General features: G+C 41.9%; 1 protein-coding gene across 1 annotated transcript; it reads right to left on the bottom strand.

Annotated features, from left to right (window-relative positions):
- Nucleotides 1-463: 463 nt before the first annotated feature.
- On the bottom strand, nt 464-24,401 carry VPS35 (VPS35 retromer complex component). Its single transcript, XM_040074990.2, has 17 exons — nt 24,355-24,401; nt 17,656-17,754; nt 16,235-16,331; nt 15,631-15,754; nt 14,028-14,210; nt 13,512-13,725; nt 12,677-12,760; nt 12,122-12,231; nt 9,032-9,128; nt 8,790-8,938; nt 8,087-8,294; nt 7,416-7,571; nt 5,869-5,991; nt 4,849-5,028; nt 3,440-3,679; nt 2,598-2,741; nt 464-1,355 (listed from the first exon to the last, which is right to left on the bottom strand). The coding sequence occupies exons 1-17, from the start codon at nt 24,355-24,357 to the stop codon at nt 1,176-1,178; spliced, it is 2,391 nt and encodes a 796-aa protein (XP_039930924.1). The 5' UTR covers nt 24,358-24,401; the 3' UTR covers nt 464-1,175.
- Nucleotides 24,402-24,484: the final 83 nt, after the last annotated feature.

The following is a 24,484-nucleotide window of genomic DNA, read 5'->3' as shown; positions in this document are numbered from 1 at the left end:
TCAGAAAACAGTGGTCACTCAAGAAGTAATGCAATTCAATCTGTTATCTTTAGGACACCACATTCAGTAAAGGCAAACCAGATAGATCCAAACTTTCAGCAGCTGGCATTAACCCATGGACTGGCCCAGCTTTGCAGCAGCTGCCACTGGCCGTGCTCTGCTGCTCAGTTTTCTACAGCACTGTCATTCAATTGCCACTCAACTCTCTGGCACAGAATCCAGTAGGATTCTTCCTCACTCCAGGTAGTCATAAAAGCATTCCGAAATGTGAGCACACATCATCTCAGCACCCTGTGGAGAAACACTGGGTTTGCATCACAGACTCCTACATTAGAAATGGCAGCAGCCACCCAGCTCAGCCAGGGTAATTACACCTTGATTTTTCTGTCACTACAAAACAAAAGTTCTTTCACTTTTATCAGAAGGTTCAACAGTGGGCTCTGAAGAGACATGAAACAACAGGTGTTAATAGCAACTTTATTGTTTCACTGGTGCAAAATCATGATACTGAATAGACTTGTGTAATGCATTTTCCCCTAAATTTACAGTAATGAAGGTTATACATATCTATATAGATTGCAATTTCTCTATTTTTTTTATACTATTTGGAACAAAATTATCTTGATAAATATGCCCTGTGCACAGTACTGGCCCTCACTGAATATCAAAGAGCCTTAATATGCAAAATATAACTTCTGTTTTTGAACATGGTACTTTAAAACTCTCCAAACATGCATTAATATATTCTAGTTTTAGGGAAAAATATTACACTTATTCTTAACTCGCATTAAAAGGAAAGCACAAGCAGAATTTGACGTACAATAATCCCAAAAATCTGATGCTCTGTAAGGATCAGACACAGTTTCAGCTGACAGTCACTGCCAGTTTAGAGCTCTAGTGCTACAGAAGCAACAGTGAACAGACAGAAGAGAAATCAGAACTGAAGAGCCCTACCATGTCACATGGACTTCAAAGAAAGTTTCAGCCATGCTAACTGATGAAACCTGTAGCTGCTGGTCCAACCTTCCAAATTTGTTAGAGTACTCAACACAAGTGTTTGAAGTGCCAGACTGAACACATGAATGTTAATTTGACGTTTCTGAAAGGCACAACCTAGGAACCTATCTTAAAAAAAACACGGTATGTAAATGAAAACAGGTACAGTGAGTGTCTTTCTAAAGAACAAGACCTTCATAAATTGGCCCCTCAGATTCTGGTGATTCCCTCCTCAGACGCAAGTGCTCCAGTGTGTTGTGAAAGTGTTTGTTAATTTGTTCTGTTTCTTCAGTAGACTCAAGGTTCGGGAGGTCTTCTCTGATCTTCTGTATAAGCTGATTCAAAACCTGAATTGTCACCTACAGAACATAAAACAGAAGTCATCAACACCAGCTGTGTACAAGTGCACAGACATTAGTTTTAACAGGCTTTTCTTTAAGCTATCTGTATTTGGACAGTCCTTCTAAATGCTGCTAAGACTGTATGTAGACAAGCTGTTGGGGAGTGCCTTCTCTGGTTCCCCACAGGATCCTTTCCATCCAGCTTCAGAGTTCTGGGGAAACTGCGCCATCCCAGCAAATGTGAAAAACTTGTCATTAGCCTGAGAGCTTTTTAACTACTCCAACAGCATTTCTTGCCAGTGTATTCAACACAAATTTAAAAAGCTTCAAACAAATGGCACACACAATCAGATTGTATATGCACTGCAAGATAATTGTTTCTTATAGAAATCAGTCAGGATGGTAAAATCAGATTTAAAGTTATTCTTAGAGAACAAGTCATAGCTGCCTATGGGCTGAAGTTCAGCACTACACAAAACAGTATCAGCGAGCCACCAGAGTATCCAGAGAGTATTTTTACATCTGCCAGGTGCTTTGAAATTCAAAGCTTTATTTTCATCTCCATCAAATACAGCATCTCGTATGCTAGAGCACTCCTATACTGAGAAGCCAGTTCAGTTATTGGAAAGCCAGCAAATCCCTCAAATTTCTTTAGGAATTCTCTCAGAACTACAGGGTATTCTTTTAATGTCTGCTCTCAACCAATGAGGAGACACTGATCTCTACTCGACCAAGCAGGTTTTGCAAACTGCGTAACTCTTCTTTATCTGCTAACAGAAAATGGATCAGGTAACTATCTCAGATCATACACACATACAATATAAGCTGAGTATGTATGGTGTCATATCTGCTTTGTGAAATTAAAGCTTACACCAATCTGGCAGAGTCAGCAGTAACCATAAACACCTGTAAAGAATTTTCTTTCCCTTATGTACACATTAATAAATGTGCAGCTCTAAAGCCAGGATCTTACTACTTTCTCGTGTAAGTTCCAGTAAGTTTTAATCTAAAATATTTCAGGTATACAAGTCTCACTATTTAAATTCATAACTAAACTGCAAACATTTCCCTCCAATGTGAGAACAGTTTAATCCAGTGGTTTTACTAGCACATCAAGAATTGACTCCTTTCATCATGGGAACTTGTGCCTCTCATGAGACTACAAGGCAAGCTGAAGAGAATTTGTGGTGTAAGTGTGAATGAAGAGTTTAAAGAAACGCTCTTTAAAAAAGATGCAACAGAGAATGGATTTCCACTCACCGCCTCATTTTCCTTTTCATAAAAATAGATATATCTATTCAGAATTTCTATGAAAAGCTGGACTTGCAGAGAAGGGTCCATGCACTGATTTGCTATCTTCAGAGCCTTCTTCAGGCATTCCATCACTCTTTTTCCTCCATGAAGCTAGAAGGAAAAACACCAAAGTTACAATAAATAAAAGAACCTTAGGGAGCTCCAGTATCTCTTCCCTTAGCGCACACAGTGTTTCCTGGGGGTCTGCCACAGAAATACAAAACTACACAAACTGCAAAGAGCAAGCTGTCACTGAAAGCCCACCCTGTCTGACTGCCACCAACATTAGATTTTGTTAAATTGCACAGTAACATGAATAGTTGTTGAAAGCCTTCCATTATGAAATCAATTAACTCAATTTTGTAACATGGACCATAATGCATACTTCAAAAAATATGTTTCAAACACTGCTCTTTAAAATGACAACAGCTTATGTGACAAGGCCTGAAGAACAGAGAGGATTTTTACCTTAACTTCACAACAACTTGTGGCTTTAATTTGGAATTTTAGTAGTCGACGTGCAAACTGAGTTAATATAATAAATACAAGCAAAGTGCAGGGCAGTCAACTGGCCTTTAACTACATGACACTCAAAAGCTTGCCTGGTACTTCCACCCTTAAATTAGAGTTTTCTCCATTTTCTTTATTTATGCAGTTTACACTGCAGCAAGTATTAGAAGTTTCATGTATTAGAATAAATGCCAACCAAACCTACTTCACTGATGTGTCTACTTTAGAAGTGTCTACAGAAGGAAGGCAGAGCTGTTACTGTGGCAGGATATGTCCCACTGCTGTCACTTTGCTCATACCTCCTCTCCATTCTTGTCAGTGTTTCGGCCAGACCAGAACAGATGGGCACAAGTGCTCACAGCTCGGCACTGGTCTGGCTTCTTCAGGAGTTTGGAAGCTGCCAGTGCACACTGAGTCCTCAAAGGCTCGTGGTTCTCCTCACTGAAGCACTTCATCCTCTCAAATGTCCCAATTATCAAGGTGATTGCAGCCAGCTGTGCTTTTGAGTCACTGATTTCATCTTCATATAGAGAGAAGGCCTAGACAAGGCAGAAAGCAAGACTCAATCAGAACACATCAGGAAAAAAAAAAAAATCACACCTGCTACTGACACAGCAAGAAACTGTCCAGATTTGCATTTGTTAAAAAGCTTCAGGCAGGAAAAAACATCTTTCATATAGTGTGTAAAAATCAAGTAAATCCACAGACCAGAAAAAAGTCTTACAAGAAACAGTATTCAAGTGGTCATAGCAAACATGTGAGATCCCATATATAATCTGAAGATTGAATTTTTCCACATTTCAAGCACTAATTCAAACACAGAACTTCAGCAGCAGAAATAGTCCTCGAAGAAGATTTGGTTCTTTGAAACACACAAATTAGCAGAGCAGAAGTTGATGGCAGGTCAGTGATGACATAGTAGGTAAGAAAAGCACTTGCACTGTTGCTACATAGATGGAGGATCTTCAGAGAATAGACAAATCTTGAACCGTATCTCTAACGACAGACCAGTACATAATTGCCATGCTGCTCTCATCTTCAGAACTGTGCTACAACAGCAACTGATACAACACAGTGAGCAAACCCAGCTTATCAGCAACTCTGTTTAAAAACATGCATTTAGTAGCAGTATTAGAAGAAAGATTAGGACAAAGCTACAACATGGATAACGTGGAACACTTTGGTTCTTTATGTGATGGGTAGGAGGGGAAGGTTTTTGCAACAAGTAAGACTTAAGACCGAGTTACAAGTTCAAATAGATTTTCAGAGTAGTTTACAATAGGTTCCAATACAAGGATTTTAATTGGCAAAGCCCAGCATAGCAGTTGTGAACACTGCAGATTTTAGAAAACTTCCAAAGAGTGCTTGTGGTCAGGGCAATACCAGCTGGATATCAGGAGCTGGAGACAGAAGCAGTGAAGGAGCATTTTATGCTGAGAAAACTACACTCCTCCAGTGAGCCAACTACACGAGCAGGAGGCAGCATTGCAACATACCACTGTTGTCAGACTGAGTATTCAAATCAGTAGCAATGGAGCTTAATTCCACAGCAGCCTGGGAAGCAAGAATGAAATGAGGAGTTTCTACCTAGTAGCATTGGCTGTCCATCATTTCAGGTGTTTTAATCACACCGGATGGTTCAGTGTTCAGCAAACCTACCCAAATTAAAGGCAGCACAGGACACCAGCCCTAAGAGCTGGACACGCACCTGGGACATGAACTCATAGGCCACAGTTTCGTGATTCTCAAAGCCAATCTCTCCTGCAGCCAGTGCTCCCTGCAGGAAGAGTCGGAGAGGCAGCTCTGCCAGCTCTGCTTTGATCAGAGCACTGATGGTCTGATGAGCAAACGAGAAGATCTTCTGGCACTTCTTTTCCCATTTGTCATCCTAGACAAGAAAAACAAGTAAAGGCTTGAACAAGAGCATTGCTACAAGGAAAAGGGAATCTAAATTGTACTAAGATCTGTTAAGTGCTCCAGTCTGTTGCCCTCGGATGCCACTTCAGTCTCTCCAGTGCCCCAGCAGTATGGCAGCCCAGTTGGCTTCAGTGGGTCTGCACAAAGTATTTCTTTCGGTTACAAAAACTTCACACACATTTTTCCTACCAGCCTTCCTCAGAAGCCTACACGTAAACTGCAGTTCGGGCAGCTAAGCTTAGCACATAAAGGAGCAAAAGCCTAGGGGAGAAAAATTCTGTTCAGTCCAGAGCAATCAGAAGTGGAAGAGAATTTTAACAAACATTTAAACTTATTTCCCTATAATGTAGGAAATACATATTTAAGGTAATTATCTCAATCAGAAAGCATTTGATAGCCAAAATGGATCAGTCAATACTTTAATGTATACTTTTACTATTACTGCGTAAGTTAAAGCAAGTGCTTTTTTGTAGATTTAGAAACATTACAATAATGTAGCTACAATTTAGGAACGGATGAACTTCAATATCCATATTTAAATCAGTTTCATGCCATCAGTTCTGGTCCCCAGTAAAGGCACATAATCAGTCACCTTAATGAATAAACAAAACTGGCCAATTTCTGCTTCATCACTTCTCAAGTACTAAAAGCATCAAACCTCAAGAAAAAAAAAAAATCTGCCTTGAGAAAAAAACCCCAAAAAGCTAGCCTTCTGTATCAAGTCTGAGCACACTTATGCAGCCAGACAAAATGCATTTTCAAGAAAATAAAGCCGAGCAAGCTTAAAAGAGCAAGCTAGAGGTGAACTTACCACTTTGGAGTTCTCTTTGTAGCGAAAAGCGAGCTGGTAGGCAGCAAAAACCAAGGGTGGCAGCGTGAAACGAATGCGCTGGTTCCCCCCTGCCCCAAAGTGCTTCCGGGCAGTGTTGAGGATCTAGAACAGAAGCACTGTGAGCTCAGAGAATCCTTCACAGAAACAAGCACCCAAGGGAAGCTCAGTGCCCCACCCAAATGTATTTTTCAATTAGATGTAGAATTCATGTAAATAACCTGAATATACAAAAGTCTGTAATCACACATTACACACTGGTTAGCCACTCCGGCTAATACACTTGGACTAGGCTGTTTGAATTTGCATTTCATGTATCTTCCATACAGAATGCATAATTTAAAGTGAGATACTGTGAAAATCCTATAGCCTTGGATTTTTTTCCTGCTGCTGCTGCATTGTAGAAAAATTTGAGGCAAGCATTTGTGATGCTGAGGAAGCTATTAAGCATTATTACTAAAAGGTGTTACTTCGCTCATAGAACTGTACCCAAAAGATAATGTGCCAAATCCCCTGATGGTATTTAAAGGTGGCCAATGTGATTAAAGCAAAGCACTGCTAGATGAGAAAGACAGACACACAGTATCTTTGCAAAAACAGCTTCAACATCTCTAGCTATGTAAATTCTTTTGGGGTAGAAATATCAATTTCCTTGGTGCCAGCATTCCTTTGAAGGAAGCTTTGCTCTCTATAAGAAAGAAAAAAAAAAAAAGGGTGTGGTACGTTTTTTTGGTTTGCCTTTCTGCTTTACTCCAACAATAAGGTCTTGAAACACAACAGTCACCAATTCCTGTAAAGCTATGCTTCTCCCATTACATAAGTTTCATTACACTTCAAGCAAGAATTTTTTATACCAGATCTTAAAGCCAAGCTACATCAATGCTAGTTGTGTTATGCACAACTTGCACTTCATTCTGTTGCTCTATTCTCACTGTTTATATACATTAACAACAGAACTATATTAAGCTGCCAGAGATCAACTCAAACCATTACAAGTACCATAATGCACGAGTTTCAAGGACGTGTCAAATCTATTGTTACAGATGGACCAAGCAGAGCGGAAAAGCATTTGGAACCAAGCAGCAGGACACCGTATGGTGTATAAAGACCCCATCGTTCCAGAAATTAAATTCTGTAGGGCCAAACAGACTAAGCTGTATTTTCTGAGATTTTTTACATTCTCTTGGTATCAAAATACACAAATAGCACACAAAGAGCACTTGCTGTGTTTTCAGTCGATGGTCATATGAAGTTGTCAGAACACTAAGTGTTCCACAAACTAATACAGATAGTTGCCACCTCATGGGATCAAAATTTTAAATCAACAAATGCTCAAGTCCTCATCTGCTTTTTCTGAATAAAAAACATATCCTAGCCCTAAAAGGTGTTATACAGAACGTTCACTACTGAGTCTGTAGTGCCAAGTCAGTGACCCCCAGGCTGCCAGTTTCACTCAAGTGTTGTGCAGTCAATAATGCAAGAAGTGTGACAGTAGAGAGCACAGACATTGAGAAGCACCAGTCACCAACCAGGTACTGTTGGTCAGGGTCATCAGAACGCAGCAGATGAATAAATCTTCCCACAAGACTTTGCTCATCAGCAAAGTCCTCAGGGTCAGGATCTTCAGCAGGCTGATCTGGCTGATCCTGGATCAGCGTGGAGACCAAATTCATGATAGCATCAACCTGTTAAAGGTAACAGAAGCTCTGTTTAAACTACAGCACTCCATAAGCATAAATTGCCACCAACTGGGAACATCTTTACAGCCACTCACAGTGGTGATGCTTCAGACATATGTGCCTTACACCCTGAAGAAGGGTCCCTCTCAGCACAAGTGAGACAGGGCAGCACAGCCGTGCAGAGGAAAATTCAGATTACAAAGGCTGTGCAGCCTTCTTTAGATAGCAGACACAGTTTTCAAGGGATTCAGGGTCTTTGTTCACACCTAACAGATTACTGTCTAGGCTGAGGTGTAAATCAAAAGCAGCCTCTAGGATGAGGTTAGGTAAGATTGTTCAAAGACATTTAAGAACACAAGAGGAAGAATTACCAAGTGAGATATAGTCTGTGCCAGGGGAGGCAGGGGCACGCAGGCTGGGAAACAAAGCAAAGCGTGCCCTGTATGAAGTCACTATGTGTGTTTTCAGGTCTTTGAACAGTCATTTAAATACCTAGAATTTCAAGTTAACTTGTATCATACCTGTTCTTGGGACACGATTTCTGTGTTATAATCCAATACATTGCTAAGCACGTAACAGCTCATGCTCTTCCTGGACTCGTAATCAAAGTATTCAAAGAGTGGGTGAAAATGTTTTAGTTTCAGAACAGTCAGGATATTGTTGTAAGTATCAACTGGGATTTTCAGAAGTCTAGTCAGCTCCTTCGAAACAGCACTGCTTGTTGCAATACTAAAAGAAAATAGATGCAAAAAGCCACAATTAATCAATGGTTCACATACCTAGACAAGTTTAAAGTCTGCTTCAGAGTATCAATTCTGAGGTATACAACAACCACAAAGCAACTTAGTGCTAGGGAGAAAGGACAGAGTATCAAAATGTCAGAGCTTGCTCTTTGGGACATACAGTAACAAATGCATGTTTTAATTTGCTGCCAGCAGAAGCAGAGAGTGTGGCTGCAATGCAACAATAGCAGAACTCTAGAGTGCTGTAAGGGATGCCTACAAAATGCACACACATTGTGTGGCTGTCCAGCACAACTTACGCACAGGGGAGCAAGTCCTGGTGAGTCAGGAGTTCATCAGGGCTGCTGCAGCTCAGTCCAAAAGCAGTGACCTTACACATCCAGAGCATGGCTCTGCTATCTCGCCAAAACGTGGTGAAATGCAGGTGGTCTGATTTTAGGGTATTAATTGCAATGCCAAAGAAAATGCAAGACATGCTTACTGTTCCAGATTAAGTTTGTTGAATATTTCCACAGTAGTCTCCAACACCTTGTCAACATAGTCCACACGGTCTGGGTAGCATTTCATAGCCAGATTAATGAGAGAAACTTGCAAAGACACCACATCCTCTGAGGGCATATCCTGCCGAGACTGAAATTTAAGACGGCACAAAGTTGACACTAAAACACAGAAGTCTGCAAAAAAAACCACCCCCAAAACTGCATGCAGGGATACCCAACATACCTGTATAACAGTAGCAACCTGCTGTGAAAAGATATCAAAGAGTTTGATATCTGCTGGGATACCAGGTCCATCTTCACGATGTGCAAATAAAGCTAACCTGGTGACAGAGCAAGGAAAGCAACTTGGTCAGGATTGCTTTTCCACTCCTCAAATACAGAGCAGAAGGAGGGACTGGCAGAAAAAGCAAGTCCTTTAGGTATATTTGGAAGCTCTATTACAAGCAAAAAGGAAATTAATGGAAGTCATAAGCCTTATGAGCAACTGAGCCTGGTAACTATCAGTCCTGGAAAAGAGCGCTGATAGAAAAGGCAAGGTGAAGAAGGAACAGGAAGGACATTTCATAATTGATGTTTTTCAGCTAGAAGCAAGTGCTCTGTTTTTTCTAGCTGATAAAGAGGTATAGAGTAGGCTGATGGAAGAGCAAATATCCTGCATTTATTCATTCAGTGGTATTACTGAAATTAGGAACCCAATAGCATCCTCCACAAAACAGCCTCTGGAAACAAAACCACACAAAAGGAATGTGCTGACTTAACTATTCTTTGTCACTAAAGACCAACCAACATCTTTGGAACTTACACTATTTGCAGAGAAGAAAATACAAAGAAAATAGAAAATTTGAGAAGGAAGGAAGGTGGGGGGGGCAGTGGGAGGAAGAAATCACCATCCAGCAAGCATACAGGAGATGGTGAGAGGCATTTTTATCTGTAAGAGGAGAAAGTCATGCCAACCACCATTTCTGCAAAAATGAGATACAGGACAGAAAGCACCACTATCAGAAGACTAACACTTTAACAGAGTTGCAGCTTAAGAAGCCCAGCACTGCTATCTTGACTTCCTAATTATTGAGATTATTCTACTCTGAACTAGAAAAATAACTACAAAAATACTGAGGAAAAGGCATTGCAATAATTTTTTTTTAAATTCTTTCTACAGGGTTTCTCAGTTTTAATTCTGAATGAACTCTGGATCTGAAATAAAGAGACGCATAAGAACAGCCTGGGAGGCCAAAAAACTTCACTGCCAGGAAAAATAAGACATTGAACTAATCTTATATTTGATTAGGGTGGTAAGACGCAGACTTTCTAAAGCCAAGAACAATCACTGCTTTTTCTTAGAGGCATAAGGCAGCTTTCCTTGGCAACAGCTCAGTGTAAAGCCAGCAATGCTACAAGGTATGAACAAACTGCAGGCAGATGGCAGCATAATTAAAAGTCATGAATGGTTTAGTAAGGCAACAAAGATCCCAAAGCAGCAAGACAATTTGCAGAGATTCCTTTAGCAGGAAAGCCCCACAGGAAAAAGGATAAAATTTTCACAAGCTTCTTCAGCAGTCACTGATGTTCAGATTCAATTACCCAATGCCAGCTGGAAGAAAGATGAGAAATGCCAAGAGGCACAACTATACAGAGCAGCTTCACATCTTAACTACACAACACTGAAGCTCGTGGCCATTGCTGCTACCAGCTCCAACACAAACACAAGAGCAACATCCTCCCTACGCACATGGATTCCAAGGACAGATCCACTCATATGCTCCAACATTACAGTCAAAATCTCAAGCTGTTATCAAAGATAACCATCACACTGCTACCTTTCTGCCCTTGTCTTACAGCCCAAAGACAGAGCTCTGGAAACCTTCAGCCTTCTGCCAACAGACCCCAGCAGTGGTAAGGCTGGGAAGACAGAGGGTCACTGCTGGTCAGTCCCCTACTGGTGTTTGTAACAATAAGAACACAAAAACCTTACTGTGGAGGTGATACCAAAGTTGAACAGCAAAAACTACACAAGGAAAGCCTCCTCACAAGAATGACACTGCCACACTCCAGTGTAAGAGCTTAGCAAAATATCCCATGACCTCTTCTAAAAGTAATCAAGATAGTCTCAAAAATCAGTTACAGGAACATTTCTTGGGATTTGTGGGTTTTGTGGTGTTTGGGGTTTACAGTTCTGGATTTTTTTTTTTTTTTAAGCTATTGAAATTATGAAAAATCTGAGTCACAGCATCAAAGTGTGGGAAACCAATGAACTCCTGTAAACATCCCTGTATGAGATGTCAAAGTCAGCACAGTGTCTCGGACAAATGCACAAACACTGAAAGATATTCCAATAAAACCAAAGTCTTGAACATACAAATCTGACGTAACGTGGAGAAAACTAACTACAGATTTGCTAAGTAAAAAATTCAAGCACCTGAGTTATACCAATCATGCCCAATACACACAAGTCCTCTCCAGGCGCTGGAGATGATGCAGTAATCCTACCCAATTCTGAATGCCAGGGGGACCCAAGATCGCTGTGGTAACTGAAGTCCATCCATTGGTACATGGACCAGATGTATGAAGGTATATGTTTGGATGCAAATGCAAAGAACAAGGCTTTTCTAGGGCCTGAGACTGGCCATGCAAGTGCACTTCCTTTCTGCAGTAACAAAGTGCAGGTGCTCACTGAAAATCATCGCTTCCTTTCAGAATACAAATTAAAACTTTAGTTTGACCTTAAAAATGTTTTCCAAACTAAAGGATTCTATGATTTCTCCCGAAAATCTGAACTCAGTGCAAGCAGTTTTAAGCAGTATCTCCACAGGAAAAACACGCTTTTGGGAGAACAGTCAAGGTGCCAGTGGCAAGCTAAGAATTAAGAAGGTAGCCCCACTTCCTATTAGCTCTGTTCTGAAGAAGCACTGTTATGTTCTCTGATCTTTGACCCTGCAAGGTAAAGATGATTTAGCCATTAGGATCTTCAAGTTTTCAAGAGGTACCTATGAGTGATATGGCGGTCAAAGCAGGGCACTGCTGTCACTTCAGTTCCAAAGCATGAAACTGCTCAATACTAAATGGGCTGTTTCCTGGTTTACAAGTCTTAATCCATCCATAAAGCAGGTTTCATTGGAAGCTGTAAAAGCAGAGTTCAGAGAGTAGAAGCTACAGAAATAATATTCTTCACAGCTTTAATTACAGCTGATAGAAAGACAAGGAAACAGTGAAGTGGTATCAGAAATTAAACATTCAAATGATAGAAGAATTATCATCTGCTTGTGCACAACACAAACTTAATTTTGAGTCAAGTTCCACCCCCTTAGTCACTCACCTGTCAATTAAAGCAATAATTATATTTTTCACATTCACATTTTGGTGCAGCTCAGCACAGGCTCTGAGAAATGGGTTCAGGGTTTGGAGGTGAAATTCATCTGGGAAAACCTGAAGTTTTAGATCAATAGTCATCAAGTTATAAACTGAATTTGCCCATTGTTACACAGAAGAAAAACGTTACACAGAAGAATAATTCTAAAGCAGATAGCCACATAGTAATTACACTCTGGCCTATGAAGCTGACCTTGACTGGGTAAATGCATGAAGCAAGAGATATAAGACAAAAGGGTAACTCAGGGGCCCACTTTTCTATTACAACTCATAACACAAGCACTGCTGCTCAGGTGCTTACAAACTACTGCAACAGAAGGAGCACAAAATGGATCCACCTCCACTCTGCCCATCTGGTAAAAAGTAAAGGACAAGTCACTGTGTACAGGTCCCAGTGATGAAGTTTTCCAGTCTGAGGAAGATGTGAAAGCTGCCTGATTCTGACTAAGTGTACACAAGTATCCCTGTGTCCCATCACTGCAATTGAACCTAAGCAGCTCACCTGTATGATGCACTCCATGAGGTACTCCTGAGCTAAAGCATCTCTACAGTTCACAACTTGCTCCAGTATTCCAGGCAGAACAATCTGGAAAACAGGGAAAAGATCTTGCAGTGATTTGACAATTACCTTTTAAGTTTATATTCATATGCATGTTATCCAAACAGAGCAGAACTTCTACCAGTTCTCAGCTGACTTTCTATATAAAAGCTTTCTGATAAAAAGTCCAATTTTTCTGCAGTTCCTTCAGAACTTCAGAGAAAAAAAAAAATCTACCAATCTCAGCAGTCTGTCCCTTTCATACATTATGCAAGCTTTGATTTCATAAGTCAGTGCTACTGACTTTGCTGGCACATACCCAGGGTCTCAGCAGCACCACTCAAAGCTGTTTTCAGCAGCTGTATGGTAGAACTTACAAGATTTTTAAATAATACATTTCCTTCTCTGTCATTTCACACAGTAACAGTTCTCTTGAATGCTTTGGGAAGCACAGCCTCACAACTTGTGAAGTCAATCCCAGAACACTGGATGTACACATATCCCTTAGACCAACCCATTATTTTGCAAGAAAAACAGGAATCTGGAAGGAAAGTTTTACAATTTCTTGTCACTGTAGACAGATTTACAGGAGAACGTGCAAATCATGTCCTTGGCCTAAGAACACACGGTATACCTTCAGGAGTATCACCTTTCCTCAGGTGAAGAGTTTGAGAAGCACTGGGATTTCCAAACTTTTGGCAAAGCTATAACACTTCCAGGTGCTCATCTCAAGTGTAAACTAGTCTGAACAGTCTGAGAAATGTTGGCAGAAGTCAGAAAGGATGGAGAGCCACCCCACCTGCTTGTATCGCTCCACATTAACCCCTTCCAGCTGACTGAGGCGAACCAGGTTTGTTCCCACGAGGATCCTCAGCTCCTGCCTCTCACGCTCCCTTTTCTCTCTGTCCCGACTGTGGCCCTGGTGCTGCATTCGCACCCAGAGCTTGTTCATCTCAGCAAAGTTCAGCAGCACAAAATCCATTGAGTCACTGATGTCTCCAGTGGTTTCTTCACTGCAATTGATAAGAGGTCAAGAACAGAAAACCTTGTCAGAGGTATTCATCCTTCCAGCCACCGGTGAGCATGTAAGTTTTAAGAAAGAGGGTGGGGAAGTGTGGGGTGGGATTTCTGGGTTCATAAGAAAGGCTCATATCTTGTGAGGAACTTTAGTGCTAGAAGGACTTCTTAATGGACTAAACACCTGTCAAGTCTATGGAATTCTAGCATAGCTACTTCTCTCAAATCTGAAGTAAGTCACACAGAAAATTTAAATAAGCTCTATTAACAGCAATTTTATCAAGTAGCCCATCCTTACTCTGCTTGCTCGCCTTCATCGGGTAAGATGTTCCTGGTACACTGCAGGAGATAGTTTCTAAGAAAGAGGCCTCTGAGAGGATGCTGCACTCCACGACACATCTCCACTAGGTCTTTCAAAATATCTTTCCTGGACTGTGGAAATGACTTGACATAGACAACACCCACTGTTATCAGCAGATACCTGCAAAAGGCACAGAGTCAAACAATCAATCATAAAGTAACAACACCACACTTAATTGTCCATAATGGCAGCATTACCAAAGCACAAAAAAGCAATAAAATTATCACCTGGGTCCCATAATTTTGGATATTTGGTCAGCTTTCAACTCCCATTCTCCCCTGGTACAGAGCACAGGAAGTCTGAACAACCACTAGACCTCATTACAATGCTTGATACACTGAATGTGTAAATGCTCACAAAGTTTTGAATGCTCTCAGACCAGCTCATTTATACTCCCAGCATCCCACTAAGCTGGAAAACAGCTCTGACACATAGAGATAAGTAACCTATGATGGCGAAGGAGTTAAGCCTCTCTCACGCTGCAGTCTAGCAGGATAGGAACTACTGTCTCTTGTGCTTATTCCCTCAGCACCTCTGCATCAGGTAACGGGCAGCAGGAGTATGTGAGATGCAGAAAACTGCTGCTCCAGTATATTTGGATTCCCCTTCAGCTTAGAAGAAAAAAACTACGATACTCAGAACCTAAACCATTCAGTTTAGAGGTCCTGCCCCTCCCTGCCTGCTCCTCTGCCCCATGCACAGAATCTCCATGAAAGCACCACAAGTTTCATCAGGGAGAACCAGAGTCTACAAGCAGGCAGGAAGACAGCTCTGATGGTTACACACAGAGGTGAAGACACTGTGGTAGCCATCAGCCAAACTCCAGAAATTGCATGAAGATGCAGCTTGATGCGTCCAGAGCCTCTTCCTGGCATGAACATAAAGTTAGGAATGAAAAACTTGAGTACCAAGCAAAACTTAAATCCCAAAAGTGACTATGTCAAAGATCTACTGCAGCCCAACAGTCATATATTTAAATACAAGCCTCACAGGCCTTCAAGTATTATTTCTGGCAAGCTATCACTTTGCAAAAAAAAAAAAAAAAAATTTCAGAAACACGAAGATTCTAAGAGTGAAGTCACAAACTTTCAGCTTCCTCCTGACACTTCTTATTCTCTAAAAAGGCAGAAGGTTATGAAGCAACTACTGTATGGGATACGGTAAGATCTAGAGCCTCAGTAAGAGAAACAGTCAATAAGTGCATAGTCGATCTCCCTGATCAGAGTGTGGAACTTGGTTATCTTCAACTGACCAGATCTTTACCCAAAAGCCAACTTTATTCCAAAATTGAAAGTGCTTTCATCTCGATCATGTGCAAAATTAACACACTGACAGGAAGAACTAACCTTCTGCACCTGCACTCTTGGCCTAATCTCAGAAGTTTCACAGTAATCCACTGCAGACAGGCAGAAATACTATGGACCACTATAAACTGATTGAGAAGCCATTCACTGTCTGCACCCAGAGTTACACAACTATTCACCAGTTTGTAAAAGAAAAAGCAAACAAAGCCAGACACCAACACACACGGAACACTTACAGTCTTGGAATGATATTTCCAGCATACTGTACTAGCTCATAAAGGTCTGCCACTTTCCTGCCTTTGGCAAATTCATCTGTCAGGTAGACTTCCAAGTAGTGTAGCTCATCAGAAATTGCCATGTCTTTTTCTCATAGTTAAGGATTTTAAGTTAGAATGTCCACAGCATATTTTAGTAGTAATTTGCTCATTCATACCTAGGAAGAAAGATGCTATACCAAATACAAACATGCCCATGCAGGCAGTACTTCTGAACAGTAATCATGACTGGGATAAGTGTGCAAAATTAACCTCAAACCTTTAATCAACTTCTAGCATATTAGAAAAGGAAATAAAACTGGGAATAAAGGAGCTGTTTTACAGAGCTGATACTGTTTTTAAAACTAGATTCCTGAAACTTCCCAGAGGAAGATATGAAAGACAATAAAGACCTTTTTTACACCAGAGAGAAAAACTGAACTTAAACAGTGAACAAAGCATATATTCTCCTACAATATATACACATAACTGAATATTGGAGAGAACAGTGCCAATAGCTATCTGACACAAGACACCCTTGTACCCAAAAAAGCAGATGAACATCCCATTCCTCTTGAAAGGATACAGAGCTCATAATAGCTCTTTGGAGATAACATAGAAGTCCGCAGCTCCCCAAGCATGTTGGAAGCGTGTTTCAGAGCATCCATGAGCTTGTTCTTGTCCTTCAGAGGAAGAAAGAGAAAAGTCTGTTAGAAATGACACCGGGCAAGCGCAGGATATTTTATCTATTAAAAAAAAAAACCTCAAGTGGTTTAATATCTAATTATACTACATTACCCATACTAACTAAATGAACATTTTACCTGGGGTGATAAGAAGATGCATCTGAAGACAGAGCTACAGCGAATCGCAATCTAATGGTAGAAAAATCTAAAATCATTCTGCTTATGCAGCAATCTCCACCCAACACTCAGATTCTATTCAGCAAGCAAAACAGAACAGGTTCCCCTCCTGCAAATCTGCATTGCCATTTTGCTCAGATCTCACAGATCTCCTAGAAACCTCTAGGAGACAGACGATACACACTGCCATCATCACCTTCCCCTCCTCACCCACACAAAACACCTCACTGAAAGCCACCCCTTACTAGTCTGCATTTAAATTACACTTCTGGTACATTTAATCACCTAACACTGAAGGATACAACCACAAACCTCTAATCTACCACTTACACAGATTTGAGCAACCCATCATAAGCAGTAAGTTTTGAGGGAAAACAAAAAGAATTGCTAGTGTGATCCATTTAGTGTATTTATACTGCCACTTAATCACAGATAGCAGTGAAAAGTGCAGCTGCAGCTACTTAAAGATTTCCAAAGCATTCCACTGAGCACAAAACTGGAAGAGGTGTTACACTTCTTGCTACTGTCACTTGGCTGCGAACAAAGTTAGCTTGGCTAACCACAGGAAAACATATGGGAATATTTAAGTTTTCATTGCAACTTTAAGCAATTTCTCCAAATAAAAACTGAGGCTTCTCAAACCCAGGAAAGCTATGTGTGATCACATAATCTGCCTGAATTGGCTACAATTCACAGATAAAAATCTCAGCACAACACTAGCCCGTGGTGTTTTCCAGTCACAGAAGAACTCACATATCCATCTACAACTAATCCCTACAAAATTGATCCTATACAGCCTCTCAGTCTGACAGTCACACCAAGAAAAGGCTACATGAAAAAAACCAACAGAATAGTGGACATAAACAATGATCTCAGAATAAAGTTCATCTTAGGTTTATTTAAATGCAAGCACGTAAATTATAAAGGTACATCTTTAACTGATCTTGTCAAAATCGGGAAAACACATTCAAAGAATACCCAAGGTTCATTCTCAATGAGCAGCTGCCTCATTTATTGGCAAAGCCTCTGGCACAAAGATACATAAAGGGTTAATTCTCCTCACAGCACCAGAGATTGGTATTGATCGACTCGTTTATTCCTAGCAGACAAGAAGCTCCACTGCATTTTAAAGTCACATTCTTACCAAGCATCTCTTCATCTGGAACGACTGCACCTTCACAGCCTGAATGGCTTCATCCAGGAGTTTTTCCTGTTCATCCTGAGGAGATTGCTGTGTTGTTGGCTGGAGGAAAAAAGAAATCAAACAAAATAGAATTCAATTATTTTTATGAAGCTGTTTATGACTAAACCTGGATTCCCACACTTTCAAATGCACTGCAAGTGACACTGCAGCATGACCACTCAAGGGTTGTCAGAAATAGTTGTGTGACATGTAACTGAGAAAGTTCACGTGCTCTGCAAAAACCTGAGGGGAGGTTACAGACAGCCTGTGAGCACCACTGCACCTTGGACAGCAAAGCCATGGGGGCAGAGCAGGGCCAACTCCTCCCTTCCAACATTAGAGGTCAAGAACCTAGAGCAAGTATCTGGGAAGAAAAGCTCCCATAGAATGCAGAGACACGACTGTGCTGAGGGGAAGCACCGTTGTTACTTCTGTCCACAGAGCTTCAAAGCAGTGCCCAGACCACACACTGCAACTGCACAGGTGCCTTCTGTGCTCACAAGTCACAAGTTCTCAACTGCTCTGAGCCACACCATTCCATTCAGCACAAGTTTCAGATAAGCAAAGGATAAAGTACAGTTAGTGCATTCCAGAAGGTAGAAGCTACTTGCAGATTGGCTCAGAAAGCTGAAGAGAAACAACTCTTCATGTCTCCTTGTCACAGTTGCGAGTGACATTCTTGCTTCCCCTCAGAGAGGCACATTCTATACCTTCAACTGAAACTTCCACTGTCTTTTGACTTTCCAAGGTTCATACTGCATTTTCTTAAAATATTAAATAAATCCATTGCTTACATCCTGCTATTTCCCCTCAATCTAGCTATAACAGGCCTTCTACTGCAGCTGCTACCCTCCCTCTACCAGAATAATGAGATCAGTTTCTACAAGCATCTTTGAAGTTATTTGCTAAGATGACCAAACTTACATAGATCAGAACTCCTACTGCTGTCCCCACCAGCAGCAGCCTTCCTCCTAAGGCTTTACAAGGAAACACTGCCATCCACCTCTTGTTCAGGATCAGCCTTCAACACCTCATTAGAGCATCTGCACTTCTCTCCATCATGCATTTTGTTTTCAGGTGGCCCCTCTGAAATACCGCTGGAGGCAAAAGCACTGATGCGATATCCCAGCTACTTCTTCTCTAGTCTTGAAAAATGCCAAGCACATAGTGATTTGCACAGCAGGTTCTCTGAGCCTTCAGCTTCAGTAAATTCTCAGCTATTTATACTTGTTCCCTTCATTCATCCACTGTGCTCAGAAGGTCCCTGGTCTCCTCCTTTTAACTGCATTTCAGGAACAAGCTGGAAGGCCATGAATTACATCACCCTAATGTTTTTAAAAACTTCAGTAACTCCCACATGTTTCATGCGAGGAGTCCCCAGAAGTATCTGTTGAGGACTGAGATTAAAATTGAGGGCTTCATTAAAGCAGAGAAGTTTTACTTTAACACCAATTTAATGTTTACAGAGCATTTCACACCCCGTTACTTCCCATATTTAATTGGGTTCTTGTTCTGCAGTTGAAATCTCCCCACTATCCTTTTCCACATACAGTAAACACAGTGCTCTGCAATACTGTTCCTGCCAAGATCATCCTCTATTGGAATTCTGCTCTTGAAGCTCCTCAATCACCCAGCTGGACAAAACCAAGGCTGATCTGATCCAACACAGGTGACAAACCTGCTTCAAAGATGTTAAATGAGAAAAAGGCTCCTTCCAACCAACACTTCTGTGACTCTGTGTGCCTCAGAAATACTCCAACTATACACAATAACTAATTAAGAAGTGTATTTAGTCAACAGAAAAAGCCATCTCTACTAATTAGAGTGACTGCACCTCTTACAAAGCTCTCCCGGTATATAATTAATCAATGTGCAGGTCTTCCAAAAATGATTTAAGCTTAAGGAAAAAGCAGCAACCATGGCTAGATGATCCTATTTGCCAGGCAATTCAATAGCTACAAACCCTTAGACAACTTCAAACCGTCAAACAAGTATGTTCTGCCAGCAGAAGTTTGCTGTAATTGCTAAGCTTTAATTATTCAATGGTAGATCAGACTTTTAAGGAATATAAAATGACAGTGCAAGGACTAGTGTGCAGTAATCAATATCAGAACATCACATAACAGACTTGCTGAGTTATGTCTGTGCCAGAAGGTTGCTTACACTCTACAGTCCCCTGAATCCATACCAGTGCTTTAGAGAAAATAAATCACAACTGAGCTGAATGCCATATGCTCTGACCATATCAAATCCCATATCAAATCAAAGCACAGCTAGGAACAATGCAGCAATGCTAACACTGACCACAACTTCCTAAGCCCCCTTCTCCTGATGGGCATTAAGTTTATACAGCCACCAGCCCTGCTCTTCCATCCCAGCTGCTCATGAGGCCAGGCAGTGCTGTGAGAGCAGTTTAGGCTATAAACCAGCAAAAAAGCTGAAAGATAAGCCTAGATGATTAATAGATTACCATTCACCTGCTTCAACCTAAAGCCACATAAAACACCGCAAGCAGGGCTCTGAAAAGGCTTTTTAACAGCAACACCAAGCCAAAGCATTACTGAAACATACACATATTTGCTACAACTCCAAGAAGTATTTGGCTGAGTCCATGTGCACCAGTTTCCTTACTTTCAGTGCAAACATGTTGCTTATAGAATCATGGCTACAACAAGTTCTGGACTATACTTTTCATGATACCGATTATGAGCTCAGCGGATACATTTGTATCTTCTTACAGAACTTTAAGCACTGTAGTTTAGCTGCAGTTGGGGAAAAATTGGAGCTTCATTCATTTATAGTGTCAGCTTTACATCAAACTCTGTCTACATTAACAGAAGACCAAGAACACTTCCATTTCTGCTCTAAATTTGAACAGCCAGGTCCCACATTGTATTCAACACTGAGACTAAGTACTGAATTCATCAACAGAAGCATTTTCATATTAACACAAGATATTAATTTATTTCTTCAATATCTCTCCAAGATATGGAGAATTAAGAAAGGAAAATTCAATCTGTATGTGTGCTGATTTGAGAACTGAGAAGGTGATCAGCCTCAACAAAGATGTCTTTACTACAAGGGCACTATACTTCATGTCTGAAGAGAAGACAGCTACAGCATTTTCAAGTGGCACGGGTAGCAAAATAACCTACACTGCTGTCAAAAGCATATGACAGGAGCAGTTGTGTCACTTGAGGGATTGATTGTAGCAGCCTTTACTTCTGAAGGAAGGGAAAATATCTTAACAGCAGCACTAGTGAACAAGTTCTTGAACTCTTACTTTTCAAAGTCTGAATATGTATCAGCTTAACCTTTGCCAGCTTTAGAAGGCAAGCTACTTTCAGCTTTAGAACAGCAGGGGTTCCCAAACATAACCTGGTTATTATCAAGTGATACACAACATCACATCAAGACACACATATCCTACTAACAGGTGCCTGAAATTTGAGGCTGTGGTGACAAAAGGCAAATGAAGGAAAGAGAAGATATAGCAAAATCCTACCAGTGACATCCAGCAGAGCACACACTGAATCAGAACATTCTGTCAGAGTCCATGTTGAATAAAGCTATTTATGTTCTGCATCTTACACTTAAATTACCAACCTAGTAACCTAAGATAGTATTTTCAAGGGTCATTTTATCAAAAAAGCAACTGGGGTCCTAGGCCCATCTACAAAAACAGTCTTGAACATCAGCTTTTGAAGTGGAAGATACTTTGACCCTGGACAAAACCAGCAGTACAGAATATCCTGCCTTGTCAACTACATGTACAATAAGGTACAAACCCCTGCCTGAGCACAAGACAAGCAATTTACAGCAATTATGCAGCTATTTAGACTTTAGAAATGTCTGAGTTACACCCACACCAGATAGACTGCAAATGTTGTAGAGAAAAAGGACAGTTGATGTGAGGAGTTTTGCTTTACTCATTTTTCCTCTGAAGCAACGAGGAAGCAAGTGAGCAGTGGAGAAGGGACAGAACTGCCTCCCCCAGCTGCACCAGCAGTTTCTGCACAAGAGACAAAAGCCTTTTGCCAGCTCTGAGCACAGGGCTAGCTAGCATAAGTTACCATATGCAAGTTATGGAAGTCAAAACTCACAGCAAACTAATTTGGAGAGGGAGTGAGGAAAGCTAGCTTTTGGTGTGGGGTGGGTTTTGTTGTTGTTGGGTGGTTTTTTTGTTTTTGGTTTTTTTTTGGTGGGTGTGTGTGCTTTTTTCCTTCCTTTCAGGTTTTGTTTCTCTGATGTTTTTGATTTTTTAGTTCCGTATTTGACACTCAGCTGAACTCTAGGGAAGGCCCAAAATAATAACCACTTATTACACTTAAAAATCTGGTACCTTGGAGTACTCAAGAATGACACAGTACTGAAAGAGAGCAGAGTTCAAGGAAGTTTGTCAAGCATAAAAGCTCATGTTCTGACACATAAGTGCCTTAAGCCACATGCAGAGTATAAATAATAATGCGTAAAAGGTTTTGCTTCCATTCCATTCAAAAATGTATTTTCATCTAATCTCCAAAAGTCCTTTTCTTTAGTTAACTGATGTGCTTACAGTCTGTTCCACATGGCACTTCCTTCTGTTTGCTCATACGCCTGTACTGAATACCACAACAAATGACATTTACCCAAGGAGGTTTTCCTGCCTCCTCCGAGATGGATGTTATGAAGACTACCTGCCAACACATCACTGCTGAGACATTTCAAATGACTGCTGCCCAAGAGAGAGCATGGATGAGCTACAGCAGCAGATCAGCACACTGCCAGCCTACAGGTGCACACAGGGCACTGCTGGGTAACCTAGAGAGGGAATTACCCCCCACCAAAAAAAAAAGAACATAAGCATTTGATACCATACAGGAAGCATTTCCCTGCAACACCGAAGGCTCCAGAACTTCTATTACATCTCGCAGTATAGGAGCTCAGAGATAAACCAGAGAGATGAAAGCATTTTTCACGTGTTGAAACTGGTGCTTACTGCTACAGGAAGCCACAAGACACAATTAAGTATTAAAGAGATGGACTTTTTATTCAGGGTATGATCAAAAGCCGCCAGAGCCCTCTTAAAACAAGTCATGTTAAAGGTACTTAACCATTCAGCTTCAAGGTTTAAACCAAGCTCAGCCACAGGAAACCATAGGGGAGCCTAATTTGGTAGAGGGAATTATCCCATGTTCAACATCTGTAACTTTATTTTTTCTGAATCACCCAACAACAGCTATTCTTAGAAAGAAGCCATGAGACCAGACAAGTGTCTGGCCAGTTCCCATGGAAATGACAGGCAGAGAAAAGTAGTTTCATTGCTGAATTAATTACTACCACAAAATATTTGTGTGGGGAACACTGGTGGCTATATAGATTTAGTATTTCTCATCACCCATTTCAGTATTTCACATTCCTCTTTCAAGTAGCACTGCAGGTTTTGCCCAGCCCCAAAGATACAGAGATCAACAAACATATAACTTTAGAAAGAAAGTCTGTTTCAAGAACCTAAGAACTGAGCAATCTCTTCTTTATAATAAAGCATTCCATTCTTTTCTGCCCCACTATATACTGTTAGTACTGTTTACCTGCCACACTTAGCTTAACTACACACTGTGGAGGTCACAGCAAGTGCTGCTGAAAATTTTATTCAATATTACATACCACTGAAGGCAAATTAAAGATATTTGTGTTTTATTAGGAAAACCGATTGTCCCCTTATTTTCATTGAAGACTGAGAAGTATTTCTTAGTATGCATTATTTCCATGTGGAAATTTCAGGTTCCACAGAATGAATGGGGTTGGAAAGATCGAGTCCGACCTGTGGCGGAACACCACCTTACCAACCAGACCACGGCATTCAGTGCCATGTCCAGACTTTCCTTAAACACCTCCAGGGACCTCGACTCCACTGCCTCCGCGAGCAGTCCATTACAACGTCTAATCACCCGTTTTGTGAATAAATTCTTCCAAATGTCCAATCTGAACCTCCCCCGGCACATCTTAAGACTATGCCTTCTCGTCCTACTGCTAACGGCCTGGGAGAAGAGGCTGACCCTCGCCTCGCTGCCTCCCTGCCTAACAAACATCAACATTTGCGGCAAAGAGCGCTAATGAGCTGCGCCCACCAAGACACAACCACCTCTTTTGCCGGAAAAGAAAGGAAGTTTGCTGTCGAGGTTTCCCGAGTAGTCTAGGAGGGTCAGGAGGGACTGGAGCGCAGGCTGCAAGGCGGACAGCCACGGCACACGTGCACAGAACCGGCAATGACACAAGCCCGGGTTTAACAGAGACAGCACGGCAGAACAGAGCCAAACTGACCGCTGGTTCGGCCGCGATTCCCTAGTAAAAACACCGCCTTCCCCGGCCCCCCCACGAGCGAATGGGCTGAACCCAGCGAGGCGGCGACCCGGCGCAGGCCGCGGGCAGCGTTACCGCCGACACAACGGGCCCGGCCCGCACCTCGGCCCCGCCCGGACCGGACCGCGCGGCCTCCGCGCCCGCCGCAGCCCCGCACCCGGCCGGGCCCGCCGCGCCGCCGGCTCAGCGCGGCCGCTGAGGGCGCTGCGCCCCGGGCGCAGGCCGGGCCCGTCCCCCGATCACCGGAGCCCCCGTCCCGCCGCAGCCCGCCCGGGCAGGCTTGCCCCGCGCCCCGCCGCCCCCGGCTCTGCCCCTCACCATGGTCGCGCCGCCGCCGCCCCCGCCAGCGCCGCCCCGTCATGTGACTGCGCCGCGCGCACCGCCCCGCCCCGCCGCCGCGATCCGCCCATTGGCCCGCTCCGAGGAAGCGCCGCTCCGCGCTCCCATT

The sequence above is a fragment of the Hirundo rustica genome, chromosome 11, assembly GCF_015227805.2.
Source record: "Hirundo rustica isolate bHirRus1 chromosome 11, bHirRus1.pri.v3, whole genome shotgun sequence".
Lineage (NCBI taxonomy): Eukaryota > Metazoa > Chordata > Aves > Passeriformes > Hirundinidae > Hirundo > Hirundo rustica.
This window is presented reverse-complemented; position numbering and strand designations above follow the sequence as displayed.